The sequence below is a fragment of the Podarcis muralis genome, chromosome 17 (genome assembly GCF_964188315.1).
Source record: "Podarcis muralis chromosome 17, rPodMur119.hap1.1, whole genome shotgun sequence".
Lineage (NCBI taxonomy): Eukaryota > Metazoa > Chordata > Lepidosauria > Squamata > Lacertidae > Podarcis > Podarcis muralis.
The window spans coordinates 29,851,112-29,877,030 of record NC_135671.1 but is presented as its reverse complement, the minus strand read 5'-3'; the positions used below and the strand labels follow the sequence as shown (position 1 = coordinate 29,877,030).

The 25,919-nt window shown below is 44.4% G+C and overlaps 1 protein-coding gene, 1 long non-coding RNA gene and 1 other non-coding gene across 12 annotated transcripts in view; all 3 read left to right on the top strand.

Moving 5' to 3' along the window:
- The window catches only part of LOC144325961 (uncharacterized), an 81,135-nt gene that overhangs the window by 28,151 nt on the left and 27,065 nt on the right, over positions 1–25,919 (top strand). The gene's annotated exons all lie outside the window — the stretch shown is intronic.
- Positions 15,561–25,919, top strand: part of SUPT20H (SPT20 homolog, SAGA complex component) — a 34,196-nt gene continuing 23,837 nt past the window's right edge. For 9 of the 10 annotated variants that reach the window (XM_028712618.2, XM_028712614.2, XM_028712617.2 and 6 more), the window contains exons 1-9: positions 15,561–15,700; positions 18,255–18,353; positions 20,245–20,280; positions 20,539–20,597; positions 20,677–20,743; positions 22,670–22,796; positions 23,670–23,773; positions 24,885–25,001; positions 25,124–25,177. In XM_028712618.2, coding sequence (XP_028568451.2) covers positions 18,348–18,353; positions 20,245–20,280; positions 20,539–20,597; positions 20,677–20,743; positions 22,670–22,796; positions 23,670–23,773; positions 24,885–25,001; positions 25,124–25,177 — 570 coding nt within the window. In that variant the 5' untranslated portion in view covers positions 15,561–15,700; positions 18,255–18,347. The remainder of the gene's footprint in view (positions 15,701–18,254; positions 18,354–20,244; positions 20,281–20,538; positions 20,598–20,676; positions 20,744–22,669; positions 22,797–23,669; positions 23,774–24,884; positions 25,002–25,123; positions 25,178–25,919) is intronic. The other variant, XM_028712612.2, reaches the window with a different exon arrangement.
- On the top strand, positions 21,259–21,385 carry LOC114599986 (U6atac minor spliceosomal RNA). The gene has a single exon (XR_003707404.2). It is a non-coding gene; the product is annotated as a U6atac minor spliceosomal RNA (small nuclear RNA).

Here is a 25,919-nt window from a genome sequence, read left to right as displayed (position 1 = left end):
TTTAAACATAGCACACATTAACAAGGAATGAGAAAGATGCAGAATACATCTTAGGACAGTGCTTAATAATTTGCTTATAAAAAACTCTCCTGTCTGATGGTGCTTTTTTAGTTAGTTTTAATTGATTAATATAGGTGGTTGTCAGGGAACTGCCATCGGAGCCAGAGGGAGAGGGAGGGCTCCAGAGGGATTCCGGAGAGCGTCCCGGGAGGGAGAGAAGCAGCACATCTTCTGGGGAAGGAAATCAGCGTAACACCAGTGGAGAAGGGGGGCAGATGGTGGAATCGGTGAGGTGGCTCCAAGACTCCTTGCCGGGAACCAGTGGGAAGAGCACGGGTCCTCCGATGCCCACACCCTCCCTGCGCTGAACGCTTCTGCGCAGAGAAAGTAGGCGGAGACTAGGCGTCAAAAAGCTTCTTTGCTGGAAGAAGTTCAAGAAACGCCCACTAACGGATTCTGCCAGCGATTGAGACAGCCACGGGCGTGTGGCTGTCCAGACAGAAAGGGTTCATTCAGGCAACCAGCCAAGGGTGGCGTTGATTTACACACAAGCAACCCCTAGAACCATTACAGTGGTGAATTACGGTAAATAGGTAAAGGTAAGGGACCCCTGACCATTAGGTCCAGTCGTGGCCGACTCTGGGGTTGCGGCGCTCATCTCGCTTTATTGGCCGAGGGAGCCGGCGTACAGCTTCTGGGTCATGTGGCCAGCATGACTAAGCTGCTTCTGGTGAACCAGAGCAGCGCACGGAAACACCATTTAGCTTCCTGCCAGAGTGGTACCTATTTATCTACTTGCACTTTGACGTGCTTTCGAACTGCTAGGTTGACAGGAGCAGGGACCGAGCAACGGGAGCTCACGCCGTCATGGGGATTCAAACCACCAACCTTCTGATGGGCAAGTCCTAGGCTCTGTGGTTTAACCCACAGCGCCACCCGTGTCCCGGTGAATTAAATACTGCAGCCCTAATTTTATTATACAATTTAGCACTGATCACATTACACTGTTTTTATTTAAGCCAGGGTTGGCTAACTTATGGCTGTAGGCTTTGCTAAGGTTCAGGATGCAGTCTGCCAGCTAGTGGCGGAGCTTCATGCTCCAGCTCTGGGGGCAGAGAGCAGGCAGTGGTGTGGCTGGCACACATGGGGGGCATGGTCGCATCCCTGGGGGCATGGTGTGTCACCTGCAGGGTCGTTGCTCGCGTCCTGGGAGCATGGCGCATCGCCTGCGGGGGCATGGCGCCCAGCGCATGGGGGGCAGCCACAATGGCACCCCAGCGGGATTGTGGTGTTGGGGGTGGTGCGCTCCCCCCACCCCCTCTTCCTCCGCCAGTGCCGCCAGCCCCTGAAACTCTCAATGTTACTCAGCTACCCAAGAGGGGTGGGGGCTAGGCTTAGCACCTGAGGACGTAGCATAAAATTTACTAAGGTAGCATTTGCCCTGATAGGCTTTCTAAGTGTAAGGGGGGCGTTTCTTGGGGAGGTTTAGTTTAACTCCTCTCCAAAAGCAATAGCCCTCAGTTTCTTTCTGCTCAAGTTGTAAACTGTTTTGTTGTGTTTATTCAGTAAAGATTTTATCTCTTGGTCTGTTTTCTTCAAGTGCCTCTGCTAACAACAAGAAGCAGAAGCCCTCTGTTCTTTGGAGAGTGATCTCTGAAAAGCCAGAAGAGCCCTTTATCTCCTGACTGGGAGATAAAATCCCCCTGACTCTGAAAGGATCTACAGTTCCTCTCTACTGAGTGAGCAGGAGGATCTTTTATCTCTGATCTCAGGGTTAAGCACTACAGCTCAGTGATTAATGTTGAGCCCCTTGGGAGATGCTCACCATCCCTCAATCAGAGGGCTCTTTTACTCGGCTCACATTGACTTACACTATCTACCCAACCATAGAATATTTACTTACAGCCTGCCCATCATACATAAGGTGACTCCATTGCTCTGCAACATTGGCCACCCATTTTTCACATTGCCTTATTCCCTTTGCATTCCATAAAAAGCGGTACCTTGGTTCTCGAACTTGATCCGTTCTGGGAGTCCATTTGACTCCCCAAACCATTCGAAAACCAAGGCAGGGCTTCTGATTGGCTGCAGGAGCTTCCTGCACTCAAGCGGAAGCCACATCGGATGTTCGGCTTCTGAAAAATGTTCGCAAACTGGAACACTTACTTCCTGGTTTGTGGCATTTGGGAGCCGATTTGTTCGACAACTAAGCCGTTCGAGAACCAAGGTACCACTGTATTGGCTGCTTGTTGCCTCTGCCTCTACCTCCCCTACCCAAACCAATCCTGACTGAAAATCTTTTATGTGATTATCTTATAATTTATTACTTATACCCTGTCCATCTGGCTGGGCCTCTCCAGCCACTCTGGGCAGCTTCCAACAGGATATTAAAAAAACAATAAAAGATCAAACATTAAAAATCTTTTCCCCGACCCTGCACCCGCCACACAAAACCCTGTTGTAGTCCTGCCCCCTTGCTAGTACTAACCATAACAGAGTAAAAACTCATGCTTAAGCATCACTTTTATCCAACTTCACATCCTGACTTTATCCAAAGACCGCTTAATGCCCACTGACTCAGGCCAGAACAAAGAAAGATGTTTGGCCCCTCTGGACCACTTCCCATGCGGCAAAGGATGCCCCAGGACTGGGAAGTGGATTCAGCCTGCTTGCACAATTGGCCAGTTGTGAGTAGGTTGGGGGATGGGCCACTCCCAGGGGATGAAACTGGCTGGGCCTGCTGGCTTCGCTTGGGTCCGCTCCCTGAGGATTAAAAGGGGCATCGTGGCTGCTCTTATCAGCCACTTTGTCACCGCTCCTGCCATCTGGTTTCCACCATCCTCATAGCAATCATCACAACTTTGGTGGTTGATTAGGCATAGTCTTGGATGGTGGGATGGTTGTGACCTCTCCTTACCCCTCCAGAAAATGGGGTATCCTGTTAAAGGGATCCGGGGGAGGTGCTTTTGTCTGGGCACCCAGGTGGGGTGGAGCCACAGCACTCCCCAAGGGCAATCCAGAGGGGGAGCTACTTTTTGATGTAGGTCAAGAACCTTCTGGTTGACCCCATCTTAAGTACTTCCAGCAGGTGGGTTGGAAGGGGTTGGGCCTACCCAATGCCTATGCCAAACCTCTTACATCTGTAGTCAAGTTTGTGGCCTGATTTGACCCAAAAGTAGAACTTGTGTCTCATTATTTATGGTTTAAGATGGTCCGTTGGGCAGGGCATGCAATAGGAATAAAGTAAAGAGACAAGAGGAGAGAAGGTTGTGTGTTAAGTGTTTGTGCATAAGAGTCTGGGTGGTTGTGTCCACTTTGGCCATTTGGATTGGACCCACCTCTGGCACGCTGTCCTAATGTGACTTTGAGTCCGAAAGAGTTTAACTTCTTCTTCTTCTTCCCCTTCTTCTTCCCCTTCTTCTTCTTCCCCTTCTTCTTCCCCTTCTTCTTCTTCTTCTTTTATTTATACCCTGCCCATCTGGCTGGGTTTCCCCAGCCACTCTGGGTGGCTCCCAACAGAATATTAAAAACACGATAAAACATTAAGGATTAAAAATTCCCCTTCATGGATCACTGCCTTGTCGTGGCAAAGGGCTTGAAGAACACTAAGATGCTATGAGCTATGCCGTGCAGGGCCACCCAAGACAGACAGGTCATAGCTGAGAGTTTAGACTAAATGCGATCCACCTGGAGAAGGAACTGGCAAACTACTCCAGTATTTTGCCAAGAAAACTCCATGGACATAAAAAAGGAGAAGCTTTGAGAAGAAAGTGAGAGTTTCCAAGGCATGCTCTGGTTCAGTGTTTCCCAACCTTGTGCCTCCAGCTGTTTTTGGCCTACAATTCCCATCATCCCTTGCCACTGGTCTTGCTAGTCAGGGATGATGGGAGTTGTAGGCCAAAAACATCTGGAGGCACAAGGTTGGGAAACACTGCTCTGGTTCATGGGGTCACGAAGAGTCGAACACGAATAAGACGACTAAACAACAAATTAAAAACTTCCCTAATCAGGGCTGCCTTCAGATGTCTTCTAAGTCAGATAGTTGTTTATTTCCTTGACATCTGATGGGAGAGTGTGCCACTGGGTGGGCACGGCTAACAAGAAGGCCCTCTTGCGTGGTCCCTTTAACCTCACTTCTTGCAGTGAGTGAACCGCCAGAAGACCCTCGGCACTGGACCTCAGTGTCCAGGCAGAATAGTGGGGATGGAAACACTCCTTCAGGTATACTGGACCGAGGCCATTTAGGGCTTTAAAGGTCAGCACCAACACTTTGAATTGTGCTCGGAAACATAGTGGGAGCCAATGTACCGGTAGGTCTTTCAGGACCGGTTTATATGGTCTCGGCGGCTACTCCCAGCCACCAGTCTAGCTGCCACATTCTGGATTAGTTGTAGTTTCCGGGTCACCTTCAAAGGTAGCCCCACGTAGAGCGCATTGCAGTAGTCCAAGCGGGAGATAACTAGAGCATGCCCCACTCTGGCAAGACAGTCTGCAGTCAGGTAGGGTCTCAGCCTGCATACCAGATGGAGCTGGTAGACAGTTGCCCTGAACGCAGAATTGACCTGTGCCTCCGTGGACAGCTGTGAGTCCAAAATGACTCCCAGGCTGCGCATCTGGTCCTTCAGAGGCACATTTACCTCATTCAGGACCAGGGAGTCCTCTACACCCGCCTGCCTCCTGTCCCCCAAAAACAGTACTTCCATTTTGTCAAGATTCAACCTCAATCTGTTAGCTGCCATCCATCCTACAACTGCCTCCAGACACTCATACAGGATAGTCACCACCTTCACTGGTTCTGATTTAAAAGAGAGGTAGAGCTGGGTGTCATCCACATACTGATGAACACCCAGCCCAAACCCCCTGATGATCTCTGCTTATGAGACTGAGTCTTTTGGGGACTGGAGCTGATGTTCACAGCAAGTTTCTCTGCAATGTACAGATCCCATTAGGCAGAGATTTGAAAGCTAATCTCGACAGGAAAAAGTAACCTAATGTACAAAAATAATACTGGCTTCTGGTTTGGAAAGGTTTGCTTTGGGGGACGGGGATAAGAAAAGTTCAGGGTAGATCCCATTTCATGTTAACTGTGCCAGCTGTGAAACTTGGCAGCGGCACACATGGCAGGCTGCCAGTAGATAGAAAGGCTGTGCTTCAAGCTGGGATGCCCTTCTTAGGATTTCTTTGTGGCCTTCTCGTGAGCAGCAAGATTTCCAGGTAAATTTACTCATAAACACAGCAGCTGTGAATAATCACTGAAGACCGGTTGGTGGAAGACTGGCTGGTAGCCATATCCTCTTAGTACAGAACAGTGGAAGGATGTCCATAGTGTTTCTTACACCTCATACCATTAAAATGAATGAGTACTGGGTAGCTGTGAGTCATGATAATTCCATTTGGTCACTGAGCACACTTTGCTGTCTGCACAAAAGAGGGTGAACAGACTTGGTTCTCTTCATTTTGCCTCTGGGGTTGGCCTAGCCTTCTTATTAATGCTTCAAATTTGTACACAGCTTTTAAACATCTGTTCACCAAGTGCCCTAAAAAAGAAACAGAAAACAGTTTTGTAATAACAAATCCAATGCTAGCTATCCTATCCTTTTAACCAGTTGGTTAAAACCAGGAACTGTGAGAAATCCAGGGTTTTTCCAGCCGGAACTTGCCAGAACTCAGCTCCAGCACCTCTCAGGGGAGGCACCATTGCTCTAAGACAATGAGGGAGGTGTTCATGGTGAGTTCTGGCGCTACTTTTTCTAGAAAAATAGCACCGGATAAATCACTTCACTTTTCCAACTATCATAGAAAAAGCCCAGAGACACATGGGGTGAGAGGGACCTGCCATAGCTATGATTTTAGATTAGGACTGGTTAAGTGCAACAGAGACCTCAATGGCTAGAGCAGATTGAAAGAAATGTTTGTGGAGCGTTTCTGAATTCCAGAAGAAGTATAAAATGTCTGTGAGTCAGGAAAGTTGTGTGACTTTGAGATTTGGGGTGGGCTTAAATGTTCTTCTTGGGAGGGCTGTGCCCCAGTAGCCCTAGTGGACCAGTTTCCTTCGCTTCCTGGTCAGGAAATAGCTCTATCCATTCCTTAAGTTGCTACTTTAAGCATCCTCTCATGTTCAGTCATAATTGCTAGTGGTTCGTTCCACCAGTGTAAAGGTGCTAGTGACCTTGAAAAATACACCGAGTGGTAGTAGTAAAGTCCAGGGCAGCCTGTACAGCACAGCTTCCTTCTTGAAAGTAGAGATTCAAGAGATGCTATGTCATTTCATAATAATCTGTTCAGTTAGCAATGTAGGTGGATTTTACTGAGGTGCAGAAACAAGAATGTATGGATGAGCAATGCTAGATTCATAGGCATGCATAGGGAGTGTGCTGCCTGTGGCCTCACACACTATTTTTTTTTTAATTAAAAAACTGGGGATCATGGGAAACAAAGAGAGAGAGAGAGATGTAGGCAGAATACAAAGGCTGGGAAGGATCTAGAATGGATCTGCAGTTTCTGCCTGCGTCTCTCTGGAAGTTGTGGGGTGATTTGCTCCAGCAGCACCGATAAGGGAGGAGGGACTCTCTCTTCTGTAAGCAGAACCTGCAGATCCATTCCAGTCTTTTTCTTCTGCCTGCTTCTGTCTCTGTCTCGTGGCTCTGTTTCTGTCTGAGCTCCACTGACCATCTTTTGTGGAGAGACATCTATGAGGATGAGGAGCTGCTTTTGTGGTTCGCAAGCAAGGTGGAGGAGAGGTCATCTCTGCAGGGAAAATCTCCTGTTTTGGACTTCTGGACCACTCTTGTTGTCGTTGTTTTGTTAGTTTTTTGCCTCTTACTTCTTCCTTCCCCTTACTTGTTTGCCTTAGCATTCCCTCCACACACCCCACACCCTATCTTCTTGTTTTGTTGAAATAAATAATCCCTGTGTGCACACCCAAATTAAATTTGTTGCTCAAGCCTATGACTTGATTCAAAAAAAGCAGCACCCCATATCTGCACCCCTCAAGCTGCTCCCAGTGACAGAAATGAAGGCATCTCACTCATAAAAACACAAAGGTTCAGGGGTTCCACGCTAGAAAGTGGGAAATTCATTGTTTGGCTGTATTTGTCATAGTGTCAATGGAGTTGTTTTACTGAGGTTTTTAAGACAATCAACAACATTTATTTTAAATAAACTTTTATTTTTGACTTCCAGCCCAATGTAGTTTTGTATGTCTGTAGATCTGCTCCATAAATTATAATGCAGTTGTTGCACATATGTTGATTATTATTTTTACAGCAAATTAAAAACATGTGTGACTAAATGTGTAATGTTTAATATGAAAAGTGAACAGATTTGACTTAGCACTTCTCAGCACATGCCAAAACATTCCAATAGTATTAATTCACCGAGCACTTGGCAGTAAGGAAGGGCTTATAATTGAAAAAGGCCACCCTTTAATTTTCAAGTGATAAACCTGCAAACATTGCTTTCAATTGATAACTGCTGGACATATTTTTTTTCTTCCTTAGCTTTTATGCCAGAAACAGGATGCCATTGCATTGATGTGGATAATGGCAGAAGAACACACTGAAGCAGACTTTGGTTGGTGACTTGTTGACTGAAATCAGCTTAGAGAATTGGACATTGGACATACTTCCCTCCCTACCCCCCAAGGCCCTCTGCTATGCTTTACTATAAGATAACACTTTTACTACTTTATTGATTTATTTATTTATGTGTCGAAGGGCAGATGGGGCTCATCAGCCTGGGAAGGTGGTCCCGCTAGGAGAAGGAAAATTCTGGTCCTAAACCTCCATTGCCTTGTGGGGTATCTTCGGGAGAAGAAAAGGCTAAGGAGTGGCATACAAAGGATGAACATGTTAAATCAGTGATGATAGATTGGGCAAGAGATGTGGGACATAACATAATGTTTGAAGACTGGGAAAGACTGGAAGAAAGGGGTCAAGTTCACTGCATGTACAGTGTTAAAGGAAAATATAATGAAAATGTTGTATAGATGGTATTTGACTCCTGTAAAATTAGCAAAGATTTACCATAACAGTGATAACTTATGTTGGAAATGTAAAGATAAAGAGGGTACTTTTTATCACATCTGGTGGACCTGCCCCAAGGTGAAAGACTTCTGGGAGAAGATTTATAATGAACTTTTAAAAATGTTGAAATATACATTTAGTAAGAAACCAGAGGCCTTTCTTCTTGGAATAACAGGTTTGGAATTGCCCAAGAAAGATGTTACATTATTTTTGTATGCCACAACTGCTGCTCGAATTTTATTAGCTAAGAACTGGAAAACACAAGAAGTACCAACAGTGGAAGATTGGCAGATGAAGATGATGGACTTTTTGGAGCTAGCTGACCTGACTGGAAGAGTCCATGACCAGAAGAAGGAAGACTATCAGGAAGAATGGATGAAATTTAAAGACTATTTCGTTAAATATGTTAAGTTAAATTAACTGGAGAAGCTTGCAAATAACAGATAGGCTTAGGATATAATTAGGTAATGAGATGAATTAATATGTTTAATACTGAATTGGAAAGGAAAATATAATGATGTTAAGTGATTAAGTTAATTTTATAAGAATTGCGGTTTTGGAAAACCGTTAAAATGATATACACTGGGGGATACGAGGAAGTCACTTAACAGTGTTATTAGGTAAAGGTAAAGGTACCCCTGCCCGTACGGGCCAGTCTTGACAGACTCTAGGGTTGTGCGCTCATCTTACTCTAGAGGCCGGGAGCCAGCGCTGTCTGCAGACACTTCGGGGTCACGTGGCCAGCGTGACGAAGCTGCTCCAGCGAACCGGCACCAGAGCAGCACACGGAAATGCCGTTTACCTTCCCGCTATAAAGCGTTACCTATTTATCTACTTGCACTTAAGGGTGCTTTCGAACTGCTAGGTGGGCAGGAGCTGGGACCGAACGACGGGAGCTCACCCCGCCGCGGGGATTCGAACCGCCGACCATGCGATCGGCAAGTCCTAGGCGCTGAGGTTTTACCCACAGCGCCACCCGCGTCCCGCAACAATGTTATTAAGCTTGGTTTAAATATGGTTGAGATGTTTGTTTGTTTGTTTGTTTGTTTCAAAAATTCTTTGGGAAATCAATTTTAAAAAATTGGGGGGGGGGGAGGAGTAAACTGTCCACAAATCTGGAGTGGAGTCCCTAAGATGGCTGGATCGTGTCTTGTACGCCTCCTTCCGGCAACTCCTGCAGCCAAGCTGGTGCCAAATGTATTGCTCTGCTTTCCTCTGGACCACATCATCAAGGCTGAAAGGGAGGTTTTGTCATCTGGGCAGCCCAGGACCTCCATACGCAATGCCCAGGCTTGTGCCACTTTGAAAGAAATATGGCCTTGGCCCCAGTGGCTAGAACGTCTTCCTATCAACATCCCAGTTTGAGACAGTAGCTTTCAGAGAAGTGGCTTGTCAGGGATCAGTTCCAACAGCATTCTTCTGCACTAAGGAGGATTTGAATGACACACTTCCTTCCCCTGCAACCTTCTGCCCTCTTCCCATGGGATTTCTATAAACACATGCTTCCCACATATGATGAGCATGAGGCTGACTCCAGATGGCAAGGGTGGGTGGGTGGGAATCACATAAAAGCCATCCATGTCAGGGAACTCTTCCCTGGGGGTTCTGTCAAGACCACATGTGAGCTGGGAGTTTATTCTTGCTAGCAAAGTTATGGGTGCTGGCAGGGGCTTTGTTTTGCTCAGCACAGCCTCACTGGTTGCCACCTGGAAAGTACATAATTGCCAAAGTGTTTATCATCTGGCTTGGAAAACAAACAAGAGAGGAACTCTTGAAGCACACCATGTCCTAAGTTCATCACAAGTTGGCTTTTATAGCAGATCCAGTGGTGTCTTTTTTCGATGGCTACAATTAGTGGCTTAAAACAGCGGACTGGGCTACAAGCTCAAGTGTAGAGATTGGAAGCCAACTTTCATGCACACCTCTGAATGATACATACATGTGATGAAAAAAAGGAAAGAATCTCTCTATTTCACATGCTGTGATCAGTTACCATTGGAATTTTGGGAGCTTGACCATTCAGAACATCTGGGATGTGCCAGTTAATAGATTGGGTGGTCCGTAAACGCAGTATCAGCAGTTAAATTTTTCTGGTACAAAGGGCATAGAAATGAAAACATGTGTATGCAATACTGTGGGTGTCCAGATTCCTTCCCCCCTCCCCAATCAGCATGAATCACCCTTATTGCAAATTAGTGTTTCTTGCTTTGCATGACAACATGTCTTTTAAGAGCAATGAGTCTGTGTAATAGGATTATATCACAATATTATATAAGTTTATTGCTTTGGAATCTCATTTATATGGGACATGCACTTCTGATCAGACTGCAGGACTCTCTGTGTGAAGGAAAGCATGAAGCAATCAGATCAGAAAATAAGCTATGCAGGGGCTTCCATTTTTCCATGTTCCGTCAGTAGTGAAATGCCAGCGTAAGCTAATTCATTGACTGTCTTCTGATTCAAATTATTTTCCATGGGCAGCATGGACCAGTTTTGGGCGGGCCAGACAGAAAGGATGACTCATGTTTGCAGGAACAGAAGAGTTATAAGCAATGCTCAGCTTTGTTTATTTATAATATGAATATCCCATTGTTCTTTCCTCAGGATCCTCAGAGTGCCAACAGTTAATATGCCACACTTTCAAATAACTAAGATTTAATTTGACCTCTCACTTATTGTACATCATAAGTTAGCCTTTCCATAATGGCAATAAGGTGCCATATATGTGGGTGGCGCTGTGGTCCAAACCACTGAGCCTCTTAGGCTTGCCGATCAGATGATTGGCTGTTCAAATCTGTGCGACGGAGTGAGCTCCCATTGCTCTGTCCCAGCTCCTGCCAACCTAGCAGTTCGAAAGCACACCAGTGCAAGTAGATAAATAGGTACTGCTGTGGCGAGAAGGTAAACAGCATTTCTGTGCGCTCTGGCTTCCTTCACAGTGTTCCATTGCACCAGAAGTGGTTTAGTCATGCTGGCCACTTGACCCGGAAAGCTGTCTGTGGACAAATCAGGTCCTCCTTTAAAGAGGGCACGTATTGCGGTGAGACCTGGAAGCTGACACCCTGTGTTGTGGATGGGTACGATTGATCAGCCACAACACCAGATTGGTAGGTCCCTTGTGGCTGGATGCAATCTGGCCAATGGGACGCAGTCCAAATGGTTCAAGTGACCTATTTATACCCATGCATGTGACCCAGAGATTCCTCTTTTGGCGTGTGCATTTGGAACACCGGCCCACCTCTCCCTACTTTTAGGGCTTTGTGTTTGACCTTGCTATGCCATTGTGTGTCGTCTGTCATTGGGACAGGGGCATGGCAGGAATTTTTCCCACTTGGCTGATTGGCTGTTGCCATTTGGGTTTCGCCTGCCGCGTAGCAAATCGTCACAACTTGTAAGGTTGCGGATAGGCTCTGGTTCAGGTGATAGGGAAGGGAGAACGCTCTCGACATCCCTATGTGAAGGGTATTCCGTTATAGGAATCCAGGGACTCGATGGTTTGGTCAACCCCTGAGATGGGGTTGTGCCCGTGCCTGAGTCCAGAGAGACATTTGGGTGACAGAAATAGCCTGTTCCCAGCTTTCTGCTTATCCAGGTGTTCACCCTTGGCTGACCTATGCTGGAACCCTGGGTCAGCGCTACCTGCATGGCAGGGAGCTAGTTGAACCAGAGCCTATGCAATCAGTCACTTTCTGTGATCATTAAAGTTGTGGCCTAAATTCTGCCAAAAACCAAAACGTGTGAATTTATTTAGGGGGGAGGCTTCTGGGTCTGAACACGCAAACGCCGGCTCCCTTGGCCTGAAAGCAAGATGAGTGCCTGCAACCCCATAGTCGCCTTTGACTGGACTTAACCATCCAGGGGTCCTTTACCTTTACCTTTTACCTATTTCATAAGCAACTACGGGATAAACACAGGATAGATTGTGGCTAACATTGTGTGTACACTGTTTCCCAACTCAGCAGTGGGAGCGCACTGGATACAGAGTAGACAAGAGTGTGTGCCCAACCATTGATTCTTGGACAGAAAACATGTAATAGGATCTTCACCATGGTAACAAGCATTGTTGGGTTTTACAGTGCTATATTGTGGCATGTTGCAACACCAGTTAGATTCTACCTCCAGCTGATTGCAGAAAAATAATGACTCAGGAGTGCCTTAGCGTGAAAGCAACCCAGGAGACAAGGACTGCTGTCATAATCCAGAATACAGACCTGACCAGTTTCTTCATGTGCACTGCCCAGCATCCGATTCAGTGAGACCCAAGACTTTGGAATGGTGTGTCCAGGCTTAGTACGGACACCAAAGGGAACAGCAATGTGCAGCCGTTGTTCACACATTCCTCGGCTTCATAATGCTGTTGCTGTTTTTTCTAACAAGGGAACACATGGCACCTCACCTTAACTCTTTGGCATGTTCATTGTGATAAAATATCCTGAAGGACACCTCCTTGCCAATTTTCTGACTAGCTAACTTGCTGGAATCTTACGTGCTATGTTCATAGTGCAACAGTTTTGAATGCTTCCATATGTGAGTGATTTCAAAGGCTTAACACACACACACACACACACACACACACACACACACACAACACATTGTCAGTGCAGTTTAAGCTCCCTTTCTAAGGCATGACACAAAGCAAATACAGCAATTTGAAAAAGAGGGGAAATGATCAGAGACTATAATCACGAACAGCTGTACTATTCAGCATTTCAGATCAGGGGTGGGTGGCTAATTTATGAATTTGTCATCGTCGAACTATAAAACAAAGTTAGGAGTTGTCTGTTGATAAGTGACAGAACCAGATTTGTCCTACACATGGTCCTCAGGGCTCTCAAGCTTAATTGGGGGGGTCATGTTCATCACCTGTACTTTTTCTACATGGTTGATATAATAACCATGTCAATTAAAATAGCACTCAAACAGTCAAGGGCATACATTTAATTTTTTGATTTGAGACAATCTGTGCTCTTAATTGCGTCTCTTCTAATCTTCCTAGGTCAAAATCTGAAGATGTGCACAGGTCGTTGGCTTCTGGCTCTCAAAGGAACTGAATAATCTGTTCCAGAAAATGGTCTGAAAGCACTTCACACAGTCTACTACTGAACCTGTACAGGTCTGAATGCAAAGTTGCCTTGATGGTGGCTGTTCTTAAGACGGAAATTATTCAGAGAGAAAAACAAATTTTGATGGTATGGAATAGGAAGGCTCTCCCCACTAATGGACTCCCCTTTTATCATAAGGATCCACACCAATGTCATTGATGGCTTATCCATACTTCCTTTCTTGCAATCTCTCACACCAGAAGTCTGATTTTGCATTCTATGTCACAAACAAGGGTGAGCGTCACCGAGGGCCGATACCATAATGCAACACAAGCTAGACTGATGCCTTATTCCACCAAAATGAAAGGTCAGGTCAAGCATTCTCCTATTACAGATCTTTTAATTATCGCTAGAACACTCTTCTGGCTGTAACATAAATAATGCATTCTTGTTACTATGGTGTTGTAGCACTGTGGCACAGTAATAAATTAACATTATACCAGCATGGTATTCTATTGCTTTACTTCTCTTTCACAAAGGAAAATAAAAAGGAAGAAATGTGTTTCAGCTATAATTACATGTTTGCTTATGCCATTATGCCATGGGGATCATAAAAGGGAACCTACCACACAGGTGCTTATGTGCTGAATTTCAGAAGGCTGCTCAAGTGGCTTGGAGATCCCACTTTCTCACCTGCAGCAGCTATGTTATAACCACTGGTGTTGACAGGATAAAGAGAAATGTACAAAGAGGTCTGCCAAGTGCTAGGTGAATGGGCATACCCTCCAACATTTCTCTGATGAAAATAGGGACGTCCCATTCCATAACGATAATCTTACTATTTATACCCCACACATCTTAATGGGTTGCCTCAGCACTCTGGGCAGCTCCCAGCATATATAAAAACATAATAAAAACTTTTAAAAACTTCCCTACTGCCTGCAGAAGGCCCGGGGGTTGGATAACTCCATACCCTCCAACAATTCTCCAAAGAAAATAGGGACATCCTAAGGAAAAGCAGGACATTCTGGGATCAAATCAGAAACTGGGATGGCTCCTCTAAAATCAGGGATGCCCCTGGAAAATAGAAACACTTGGAGGGTCTGATATAGTACTGTTACTGTAACATCTACTACATTGGTTGCTAGAGCACTTCTGGACCCAATTGAAGGTGCTTTCAAAACCCTAAATGATTTGGGCTATTTAAAGGACTATACCCATATAGTCCTGTTCACCCTCTAAAATCTGCAACATAGCGCTACGCCTGAGGCCTTTCTTTATTGCCCTCCTGCTAAATAAGGGAGATTGGAAAGAGCAAAAGCTAGGGGGCTTCTGTGGTGGCCCCATGTCTCTGGAAAAAACAAACAAACCCTTAACATCTAGAAGCCCAGCAAAACTCCAAACTTTCAAGAAATCTGTTTCAGGTGGCTTTTATTGTTCAGCTGTGGTGATCTTTTACAGCTGATTTCATGAACAATGTGTTACAGAAAGGTGGAGAAAGCACCTGCATGAGACCCTTGGGGAGCTGCTGGCATTCAGCACAGGGATAGACAGTGAAGTAGATGAACTAGAGGCATGATTCGTGTCCTTCTGTCCCAAGTGAAAAACTATCCCCTATAAAATTTGTATTAATTAGAACAAACCAAAGTGCAATCCTGACATCTAGTGGGCAGAGCAATAACTTGTCAAACTAGTCAGCTGGTGGTTGAGCACACCCATCAATGAGGATTTGATGTAATTGATGTCTGGGGGGGATTTCCGAAGTTTGTCCTGGATCTTTGTCCTGGATCTTGGGCAAGTCAATCAAAAAATTGTGGGTTTTTGTAAAAAAATTAAATTAAAATGGAGTCTTCCTAAAAAAAAAGGCTTGTTTGGGGTGTCCTGGTTTTTACTTATTGAAATATGGCAACCCTACAATGATAAATTGACTTTATGGGATAACCTGATTGAAGATAGGGAGGCAATCATAATTATGGAAGAAACCTCATGGTGCACTGACTTGAATGCCTCTGTGTTGAGCTTTTAAATGCCTTATTGCTTTCTTTGTTAGCACAAAATAAGAGCCAAGTAAGGAAGATAATGGAACTCCTCTCTTATGAGGCAGTGGTTAGGGCAGTGGTTCTCAAAGGTGCCATGTTGGTGTGGCAGGAAAGTATGGCAAGTGTGGCGGGAAGATTCAAGGCCAATAAAGGAAACATTTAAACATTTCAGTGCAACGCAGCATAGTATCGTATCGAAATATATCTATTTTTTAATCTTTTCAAAATGAGAGCAAGAGCATCTTCTATAAATGAGATTACCCTTGGAGACATCAATGTAAATAATGATAATGTGCTGTTCTCTTTGACATGGGGAGGGCAGGCGGGAGGGGGGGGATTAAGATTTTTATTGAAATTGGTTCTCCGTGTGATTGCTACGTGTCTATGGAAGCTGGGCCTTTGGAACTGAACGAGCTTCCGGCGACAACAACAACAACAAGAAGAAGCAGCAGCGCTCGGCCGCTTCCCGCGTTTCCGTGGCAACCGCGAGCGCCCGCTGCACCCCAGCGCGCCTGCGCGGGTCTCTCTTTCTCGAGGGCCCCGGAAGCACTTGCGGCGGAAGTGGGCGATGGAAGCGCCGCTCGGGCGGAGGCGGGTAGGTCTCTAGTTCGCCTTGGGGGGGGGGGGATGGAAAGGAAAGGGGTTGCTGAGCGAGGGGTCGAGCTGGGGGTGGGGTGGGGCGGCAAAGCATGGGTATCCCCCACCCCACACACTTGTGTCCCCTGTATCGAGGATGGGGGTGGGATAAGGTCTTCTTCCTCTTCTGTTTCTTTTTTCTTCTCCTCTCTCCCCCCCCGAACATTTCTGGAGGGGTTATTTGCACGGAATTGTGAAGCTCCGGCGGCTCCCTCCGCGGTTTCTCTATAGGTGGTCATTCCCCTCGTCGTCGTTACATAGTGCGCATTTGTTTCTCAAGCTTAGGGCTTCAGCGGTTGTTGGACTACATCTCCCATCATCCCTGGCCACTGGTCCTGCTAGCTAGGGATGGTGGGAGTTGTAGTCCAAAAGCAGCTGGAGACCCAGGCTTGGGAAACACTGATCTAATTAAATGAAATGCAGATATACTTAATATCAGGGTTCTTTTCCTAAAAAAAAAAAAAAAGTTAGGGGATACTCTCATTTTCCTGTTGTTGTTGTTGTTGTTGTTGAGTCGTTTAGTTGTGTCCGGCTCTTCGTGACCCCATGGACCAGAGCACGCCAGGCACTTCTGTCTTCCACTGCCTCCTGCAGTTTGGTCAAACTCATGCTGGTAGCTTCGAGAACACTGTCCAACCATCTCGTCCTCTGTCATCCCTTTCTCCTTGTGCCCTCCATCTTTCCCAACATCAGGGTCTTTTCCAGGGAGTCTTCTCTTCTCATGAGGTGGCCAAAGTATTGGAGCCTCAGCTTCACGATCTGTCCTTCCAGTGAGCACTCAGGGCTGATTTCCTTAAGAATGAAGAGGTTTGATCTTCTTGCAGTCCATGGGACTCTCAAGAGTCTCCTCCAGCACCATAATTCAAAAGCATCAATTCTTCGGCGATCAGCCTTCTTTATGGTCCAGCTCTCACTTCCATACATCACTACTGGGGAAACCATAGCTTTAACTATACAGACCTTTGTTGGCAAGGTGATGTCTCTGCTTTTTAAGATACTGTCTAGGTTTGTCATTGCTTTCGTCGTTACATAGTGCGCATTTGTTTCTCAAGCTTGGGGCTCCAGCTGTTGTTGGACTACATCTCCCATCATCACTGGTCCTGCTAGCTGGGATGGTGGGAGTTGTAGTCCAAAAGCAGCTGGAGACCCATGTTTGGGAAACACTGATCTTATTAAATGAAATGCTGGTATACTTAATATCAGTGCTTTTTTCTAAAAAAATGTTTTGGGGTACAGTGGTACCTCGGGTTACAGACACTTCAGGTTACAGATGCTTCAGGTTACAGACTCCGCTAACCCAGAAATAGTACCTTGGGTTAAGAACTTTGCTTCAGGATGAGAACAGAAATTGCGTGGCAGCGGGAGGCCCCATTAGCTAAACTGGTACCTCAGGTTAAGAACAGTTTCAGGTTAAGAACGGAATTAAGTTCTTAACCCGAGGTACCACTGTACTCTCATTTTCCTACTCGTATTGAAATACTGCCCCTCAAGGATTGATGGGAGTTGTAGTTCAGCAACAGTTGCTGGAGACCCAAGTTTGAGAAGTCTGTTAACTGCGCCTACATCTTTAGCTGCTCTTCTTTTTCATCAGTAAGCCATCTCAATGACCAGTGTGTTTGTGCAGGGAAACCCCAGAGTCCTATCTCAGTCAACCCCCCTTCAAACTCCATTTAGATTTTATTTTCCTATTTTTGACAAATAATAATAATAATAATAATTTTTATTTATACCCCACCCTCCCCAGCCAAGGCCGGGCTCAGAGTGGCTTACAAGCAATAATAAAAACAAGTTGAATGATTACAACTTAAAAACAAAATTAAACTGCAACATTAAAATATTGAAACATTAAAATATTAAAATGTAGCCTCATCGCAGGAGGAGAAGGAAAGGAAAAAAGAAAGAGGGAGGGAATCAGATTGGCTCCAAGCCAAAGGCCAGGCGGAACAACTCTGTCTTACAGGCCCTGCGGAAAGAAATCTGATCCTGCAGGGCCCTGGTCTCATGAGGCAGAGCGTTCCACCAGGCCGGAGCCAGTGTTGAAAAGGCCCTGGCTCTGGTTGAAGCCAATCTAACTTCTTTAGGGCCTGAGACCACTAGAGTGTTGCTATTTATGGACCTTGAGGCTCTCCGTGGGGCATACTGGGAGAGGCAGTCCCGTAGGTACGAGGGTCCTAGGCCGTGAAGGGCTTTAAAGGTCAAAAGCAGCACCTTAAATCTGACCCTGTACTCTACCGGGAGCCAGTGCAGCTTGAAAAGCACTGGGTGAATATGCTCCCATGGCAGAGACCCCGTGAGGAGCCTCGCTGCAGCATTCTGCACCCTCTGGAGTTTCTGGGTCAGCTTCAAGGGCAGCCCCGCATAGAGCGAATTACAGTAGTCAAGCCTGGAGATGACCGTCGCATGGATCACTGTGGCCAGGTCGGGGCGGGAAAGGTAAGGGACCATAGAATGTAAATAGAATGCCTTATATATTTTTGCAATAAGTGCTTTTCCTCTTCTCTCACCAATTCTAGAGTGCCTTAAACATGGACACAGGAAACTGACAGTGCTTTTCTGTGCCCAACTCCAAAAACATCATTTTTGGATGTTGTCATCGCGCTTCAGTCATGATGGTAAGATTTTTCTCTCTTCTGCTGTCAGATTCTGGTTTCTGCAATGTGTGCTTGGGACATGGGAGAATAAATTAACTGTGTCTTCTCTTTTTAATATATGTAATTAAATTTAAAACATTGTTCTATAAGGCGTGTTCAGACCTTGGTCAGGTTAAACCATGGTGTAGTAGACCAAGAATGCTACATCTGAACCAGTTCAGGGCTTTTCAAGATGATAGTGAAATGTGGATAGTGAACAGAGGAGCCAGATGTGCAGCATCTTAAGATCTTTCTTGAGGCTCCTCTCTTTTCTAGTGAACACTTGCAAGCAAGATGGCGTGAAAGCGTTATTTGCTGATTGTTGTGCAGTAGATTATACAGGCAGTGACCCATTTGCATTACGTTCTGGACTTCCATGTACTTCAACCACACTGCCCTGTTCGTCCCCTTTTTGTGACTTTTGGGGTCTCTTGGATTCAGGCCAATGCACATATGCACGGTTGCACACATTTTGGACAAGCATAAAATGGCCGTTGCCTGTATAGCAAGATATGTGTGAGTGCTGTTGACATGTCTGTTTGCCTCTGTCAGTCACTATACTAATAGAGTATAGTCTTGGATGGATGAAATAATAAGCAAGATGCAAATCTGATGGAAAGCTACTTTTAAGTCCTGCTACTAGTTAGTGACAAGTGATGAAAAGCCAAAAACAGCCCATTTCATCACCAACTTTTCCACTATTGCCTGAGGTTATTAATACAACTATCTCCATTTTTGTGAATATAGTTTAAGATTATTTTCTTTATCTTGTACTAACAAGCTTTATGGAGCACATGCAGTTGTGTATCTTATTATAATAAAAAAATCATATGGTCCTTTCTTCCAAGTTCTCCTGTCTAGGAAGTGAATTCTTAGTTGTGATTAAGCATTAATGTTAACACCAATGTTAATTGTGGGTTAGGATACCCAGGCTTCCTGTTTAACCCTGATTTAAAATTAGCATTAGTTCTGTCTTGAAACCATAATTTCAAAACATAGTTTAACAAGAGTCTTGTTCAGCCATATTTAACAACAGTTCTGACATGCTTAACTTTTAAAAGAAAAACCAGAGAATTTGCTGTCAAGGTGGGAGAGAGCAGCCTGCTCATGGTCTCTTAAGCATATGTCTGCATCAGACTATAGTATAGGCATTGCCAGTTATACATCTGCTTTGAGGTCGCTGCTGCTGCCAAAAACCACAATGTAAGCAAACTTGTGCTTGTCTCAAATATTGTCTTAATTGTCTGTGACTGGATGATTGTTGATAACTTATTGCTTGCTCTCAAGTCCTAATTATATTTACTCAGAAGTCTGATTAATTTTCATGAGATTTGCTTCTAGGTAACTACACTACTAAATAAGGTATTTGTAATAATTGGTCAGAACACCTTATCTGGTGAAAAAAATGATAGAATTAATAAATATTATATGATACTATCGGTGTTTGAAATTAGCCAGGGGCCAGGTGCATTTTACACCTGAATATTGACCCCTTGTGAGCAAGTGAAGATGCCCAGGTGTCAGGATGGCATCTGGCATCTCCACTATCTAGAAGGGCATGCCTGGGGATCATTGATTATTGATTGTTTTCACACACTAATACCCCATCCTGTAGAATTCTGTCAGTTCTATTTTATCTGCACAATCAGAATGAATTTCAGGAACCAAAAAGTTATATTGAAAAATATGGCTTTAGAGCCATTTCCCCCCAAAATGGCAACTAGGCATTCCACTTTGGTGACTAACCCTGGTTTAAGGATCCATTTGGTGCCTAGAGTTTCTAACACTGGGAACTATTTTATATCGGATGATATAGTACAAGCATCTATATTAACATATGCTTTCTAAGAAAGGTCTTTTTATCATTTTGCAGCAGCAGGCTTTAGAACTTGCATTGGATCGTGCTGAGGTAAGTAGTAGATTGTATGAATTGCACACATTTAATGTTACATTTAATAATCATCTGCATTGTACCAAAGTTTCCCCAGTTATTCAGAACACTGTACAGAAAATAAATTTCATAAACTGAAAATGTAATAGAAGAGAAATAGATTTATCACTCATTTTTTGTTTAATTTAATGCAAACATGCACACTCCTAAATCCCCTAAAGCAGTTTGCATATCTGTGTACCACTAAGCTTATTTGTGTGGGTTTTCTTTTTTCAGTATATCATTGAAAGTGCACGCCAGAGGCCTCCCAAACGAAAATATTTATCCAGTGGGAGGTAAGAATTATTTAGTGCCTCTTTTTTACTTCAACAGACAAAACGGTTACTGAATTGTGTTTCCTCTTCACAATTTTAGAAAATCTGTGTTTCAAAAATTATATGAACTGTATCTGGAAGAATGCGATAAAGAGCCTGAAATAAAGGTAAGTGGGACTTATTTGCCAAGCACTCGCTCCATTACTGTCTTGCTGGTGGTCTGCTCTAGAGCTCTGATAAGCCCCACTTTCATTTTGTGTAATTAATATTTATATACTGCTTTCTTTTCTTTTCTTTTCTTTTCTTTTAAAAAAAGCTATTAAAGGAATTGGCATTTTCACGCAATGCCCAGTGTCAACTGAGGTTCTGACTTGGTGTTGAGGATGGGGAGAAGCAACACCTCCCTGAAAGTAAAATCCAAAAGCAATAGAGTCCAGCTAGAATGTGTGCTTCTCCACATAGTTCTTCCCAGAGGCAGGTTACTAGATTGGCAGGTTACTAGATTGAAGGGCGCATGGTGGTTCTGGCCATCGTGGCTTTGGTGGTACAGTAAAGAGCACTTATTTCCTAGATCTGATCTGAGAGTAGAGCAGATAACAATGTCTGGGTGAGATTAGGACCGCTCCTGCCATGTAGGTCTTCCTACAGATTTGTTGGCAGGTAGAACTTGAGCAGGTAGAACGTGTTGTATGAAAGGAGAGAAGGTTAGCACTCCCCTTGATAAGGATGGAAGAGGTCCTTGTGGCCTGTACAACACGCATATGGTTAAGGCATTGCCACCTACTTCGTGGCATCTAACCAAGTTTTGCGGGGACGCGGGTGGCGCTGTGGGTAAAAGCCTCAGCGCCTAGGACTTGCCGATCGAAAGGTCGGCGGTTTGAATTCCCGCGGCGGGGTGCGCTCCCGTTGCTCGGTCCCAGCGCCTGCCAACCTAGCAGTTCGAAAGCACCCCCGGGTGCAAGTAGATAAATAGGGACCGCTTACTGGCGGGAAGGTAAACGGCGTTTTTGTGTGCTGCGCTGGCTCGCCAGATGCAGCTTTGTCACGCTGGCCATGTGACCCGGAAGTGTCTCTGGACAGCGCTGGCCCCCGGCCTCTTGAGTGAGATGGGCGCACAACCCCAGAGTCTGTCAAGACTGGCCCGTACGGGCAGGGGTACCTTTACCTTTACCTTTTAGAACTTGAGCAATGCTAAATGACTCCTTCCTTATAGAATCGAGTTTAGAAACTGTGGCCCTCCAAATGTTGAACTCCCATCAGCCCTAGCCCGCATAGCATAAGGTCAGAGATGTTGGGTGTTGTAGGACCAGAGGTTCCCCATCCCATCTATAGAAGGTGATGAGGAAAGCCCTCTTTGTGAGGGATAATCTAAAACCCCACAGCCCTTATTTTTCAGCAGGAGGAGTCTGACACTCTTTTGGGAAGCGATCAAGAGATTGTAGTTCTGAACAGGGCAAACATTCTATGAAAATGCATTGCAGCAAACGCACGCTAAAGCCTCGTTTTCTTAGTGGATGGTTTTATTAACTCAGGAAAGTGGCGGTGTTAAATTATTTTGAGAGATTCAAAGCAGTTCTTAAAACCTTCAAATAAATGAAGGTGCACCAACTTTGTTGAATAAAAGTAGGTTGAGGGGGCGCTGCAGAACCTCTATTTGCTGCCTTGAGTTCCGTGGAAGAGAGGAAAGGATATACCGTACATGTAATAGATAAACAGTAAACATAATTATTTGTTATTGGGAAGTGGAGTGGATAGGAATGGTTGAAGGCAGGACGAGTGTAGTAGCGGGTGAAATTGTCCTTTCACCCTATTCTTGGCTCTACCTTCACCAGGAGAGCAGAGTGAATAATTTGTCCCTAGGCTTTTCTCAAGAATGTTCCAAAAGATCGAGCCCTTCCCTTTTTGTTTCTTTCCCTGCAACCATTAGTTCTTCAGCACATAGAATGAAATGTTACTTATGAAACCGAGGTAGACTTAGTAAGGTAATTATAGTGAATAGCTGCTCGTTTCCGTGTTCGTTATTTCATGTTGTTAGTAAACAGTGTTAGCTCCTGGATGCGTTGTTTTCATGAGTGTCACCCATTTTGAAACAGAAGCTGAGGCGAAATGTGAACTTGTTGGAGAAGCTGGTTTTGCAAGAGACATTGTCATGCCTAGTAGTGAACCTGTATCCAGGAAACGAAGGCTATTCGCTGATGCTGAGAGGGAAGAATGGGTCAGGTAAAGTTAACACTAAATAGCTGTTAACCTCCTGATTGTGCCTTAAAATAAACAGTGCTTCAAGTTGCTGGTTTTATTAAAAACTCTTTTGTGCTATTACTGTCTTTAGCTGAGAATAAATCTGTTTAAAGCCTGATATGATCTTCTGGACTCTGTGTGTCTGTTTGAATTCTTCCAGCTACTGGATTTTGTTTTACTTAGTAGAAGAAAGACCATGGCTGTCTTTCTCTTGATCGGGGTGGCTAACCAGTGTGCCCCTATCCCCAGATTTTTTCCTCACCAGCACCCTGAGTTTTTTCTCACCATGCCCTCAAAGTTGTCATTGGGGGGAAAGGATTTTTTTGCTGGATAGATAGACAGACAGACAGACAGACAGACTGCTCCTTGGGATCCTCCACCTCCACAATGTACTACTGTACATCCCAAGGCCTTTCTGAAACGTATCCTTTTTAAAAATTACTGACTACTCCCATTTATTCATATATTAAATTGTACTGATCACACCTGTTGTGACGCCAAAAGTATTTTTGTGGCCACTGCCCCCGAGACTGTTAAAAATGTGCCCTTTACATTTTCTGGCCACGTCCACTTTTAAACATTTTGGCTGTGCCACCTTGACATGCTCCCCCCCCCCCCACGAGAGTTGGCAGTGTGGCCTTGACTAGAATGAAGGTTGGCCACCCCTGTTCTGGATCATCCATTCATTTAAAGCATTTTTAACCAGCCTCTCTGTGAGGTAGCTTGTTACGTATCAGAATCACAATTTTGTAAGTTAAATATGTGGGGTTTTTTTTCTTTTTGCCAGAAAGGAATAATTGTGAAAGCAAATAGCTCACACGCATATTCATAGTCAAATGCATTCTTTTAACGCAGATTCAGAAACCATTCGACTTCCTTATGAAGAGGGAGAATTGCTTGAATATTTGGATGCAGAAGAGCTGCCTCCTATTTTAGTTGATCTCCTGGAGAAATCACAGGTTTGAAAGACTTTGAAATGGTGTTTCTGGTTTTGTTTTAGTGGTTGAGGGGTAGTGAAAGTAGCAGTAACAGTATGTGTGTGTGTGTGTGGGGGGTGTCTTATCAATGTGGCTGAACCAGAACTTGTCTTGCCATGCTTGCTGAGTCTGCTAGGAGCTGTGATTCAGCAGCCTTTGGAGGACCAAGGGTTCCCCATTCCTGCTGTATATAGTATATGTTCAACTAACTGACCAAATTCAGTGCTGAAGCAATGATTCTTCAACATCAACTTCGTTGGACTGGTCATGTTGTGCGGATGCCTGATTATCGTCTTGCAAAGCAACTACTCTATTCCAAACTTAAAAATGGAAAGCATAATGCTGGTGGTCAACAAAAGAGGTTTAAAGACTCTCTCAAAGCAAATCTTTAAAAATGTAGTATAAACCCCGACAACTGGGAAACACTGGCCTGCGAGCGCTCCAATTGGAAAACAGCCCTTCCCAAAGGTGTCATGGACTTTGAAGACACTCAAACTCAGGACGCAAGGGAGAAACGTACTAAGAGGAAGGCATGCTTGACAAATCCACACCGTGATCAACTCCCGCCCGGAAACCAATGTCCCCACTGTGGAAGGACGTGTGGATCCAGAATTGGCCTCCACAGTCACTTACGGACTCATTGTTAAAACCATGTTTATAGAAGGCAATCTTACTCAGCTACGAGGGATCGCCAAAGAAGAAGGAGTATATGTTCAACTAACTGACCCAATTCGCTATCCTGTCTGGAGACCAAACTACCATTTGGGTTCTAAAACTATGGTTACAACAAACCACAGTTTGGCATAATGTCTAAACTGAGCACTAGTATAAAATTAAAAATTTCAAAACTTATGAGCAACGCTTGAAAAATATTTCTAACTTTTAAGAACAAGCACCAGTTTTTAGATAATTTGGTTATTGTCCTTGTTAAGCTTAATAATAATAATAATAATAATAATAATAATAATAATAATAATAAATAGAGTTTAAAAAAAGAGAGATGAAGTATTCCCAGAGATCTAAAGATCTGTTTAGTTCCGGGTATAAATATATGGAAATGCTGATGCATACATTTTTGTTTGCTTTTAAACAGATAAATATTTTTCATTGTGGCTGCGTCATAACAGAAATACGTGACTATAGACAATCTGGTAATCTCAAATCTCCAACATACCAAAGCAAGTACATACTTCTGCGCCCAACAATGCAGGTAAACAACTCGTGTTTTTCAGCTTTGGTGTTGCTCTTATTTTTTTAAAAGACAATCCTGATGCATCGTATTTAGAAATCCTGTACTTCACAAGTAATGAAAGGTTTGCCTCATTTTTCTAGACCTTGATTTGTGATGTGCATTCCATTACAAGCGACAACCACAAATGGACGCAGGTAACAAACGTGGCAGCTAAAGGAGTTGGTTTCACTAGTGTGGTAGTTTCCTAGTATTATGGTATATTGTGATGATAATTTCTGGTGCAGTATAGTCTTCCAACCCCAGGAAAGGCCATCTTGTTCAGTGGCATAAAGATCTACTAGGAGATGAATAGGCCTAGGTTTCAGTGAAGTGGCAAGGTTATGTCTGGGCTCTGCTAGAGGTCTCAAGTGATTTAATTCAGTGCGATAGATAGATAGATAGATAGATAGATAGATAGATAGATAGATAGATATTTAAAACCCTTCCAGATAAGATTGGAAAGCAAGCATGTTGGAGAAAAGGCTAGTTTAGAGTCTTCCCTGACATCTTCTTTGTGCTGGAAATACCGTATTTTTTGCTCTATAAGACTCACTTTTTCCCTCCTAAAAAGTAAGGGGAAATGTGTGTGCGTCTTATGGAGCGAATGCAGGCTGCGCAGCTATCACAGAAGCCAGAACAGCAAGAGGGATTGCTGCTTTCACTGTGCAGCAATCCCTCTTGCTGTTCTGGCTTCTGAGATTCAGAATATTTTTTTTCTTGTTTTTCTCCTCCAAAAACTAGGTGCGTCTTGTGGTCTGGTGCGTCTTATAGAGCGAAAAATACGGTAATATTCTTTGTGCTGGAAATGTTTTGTATGAAGGAAAATTTGCTCAAGACCCGACCCTGCAGTTTGCCACTTCAGTGAGAATATGTCATAGTGAGTCGGAGGACTAGACC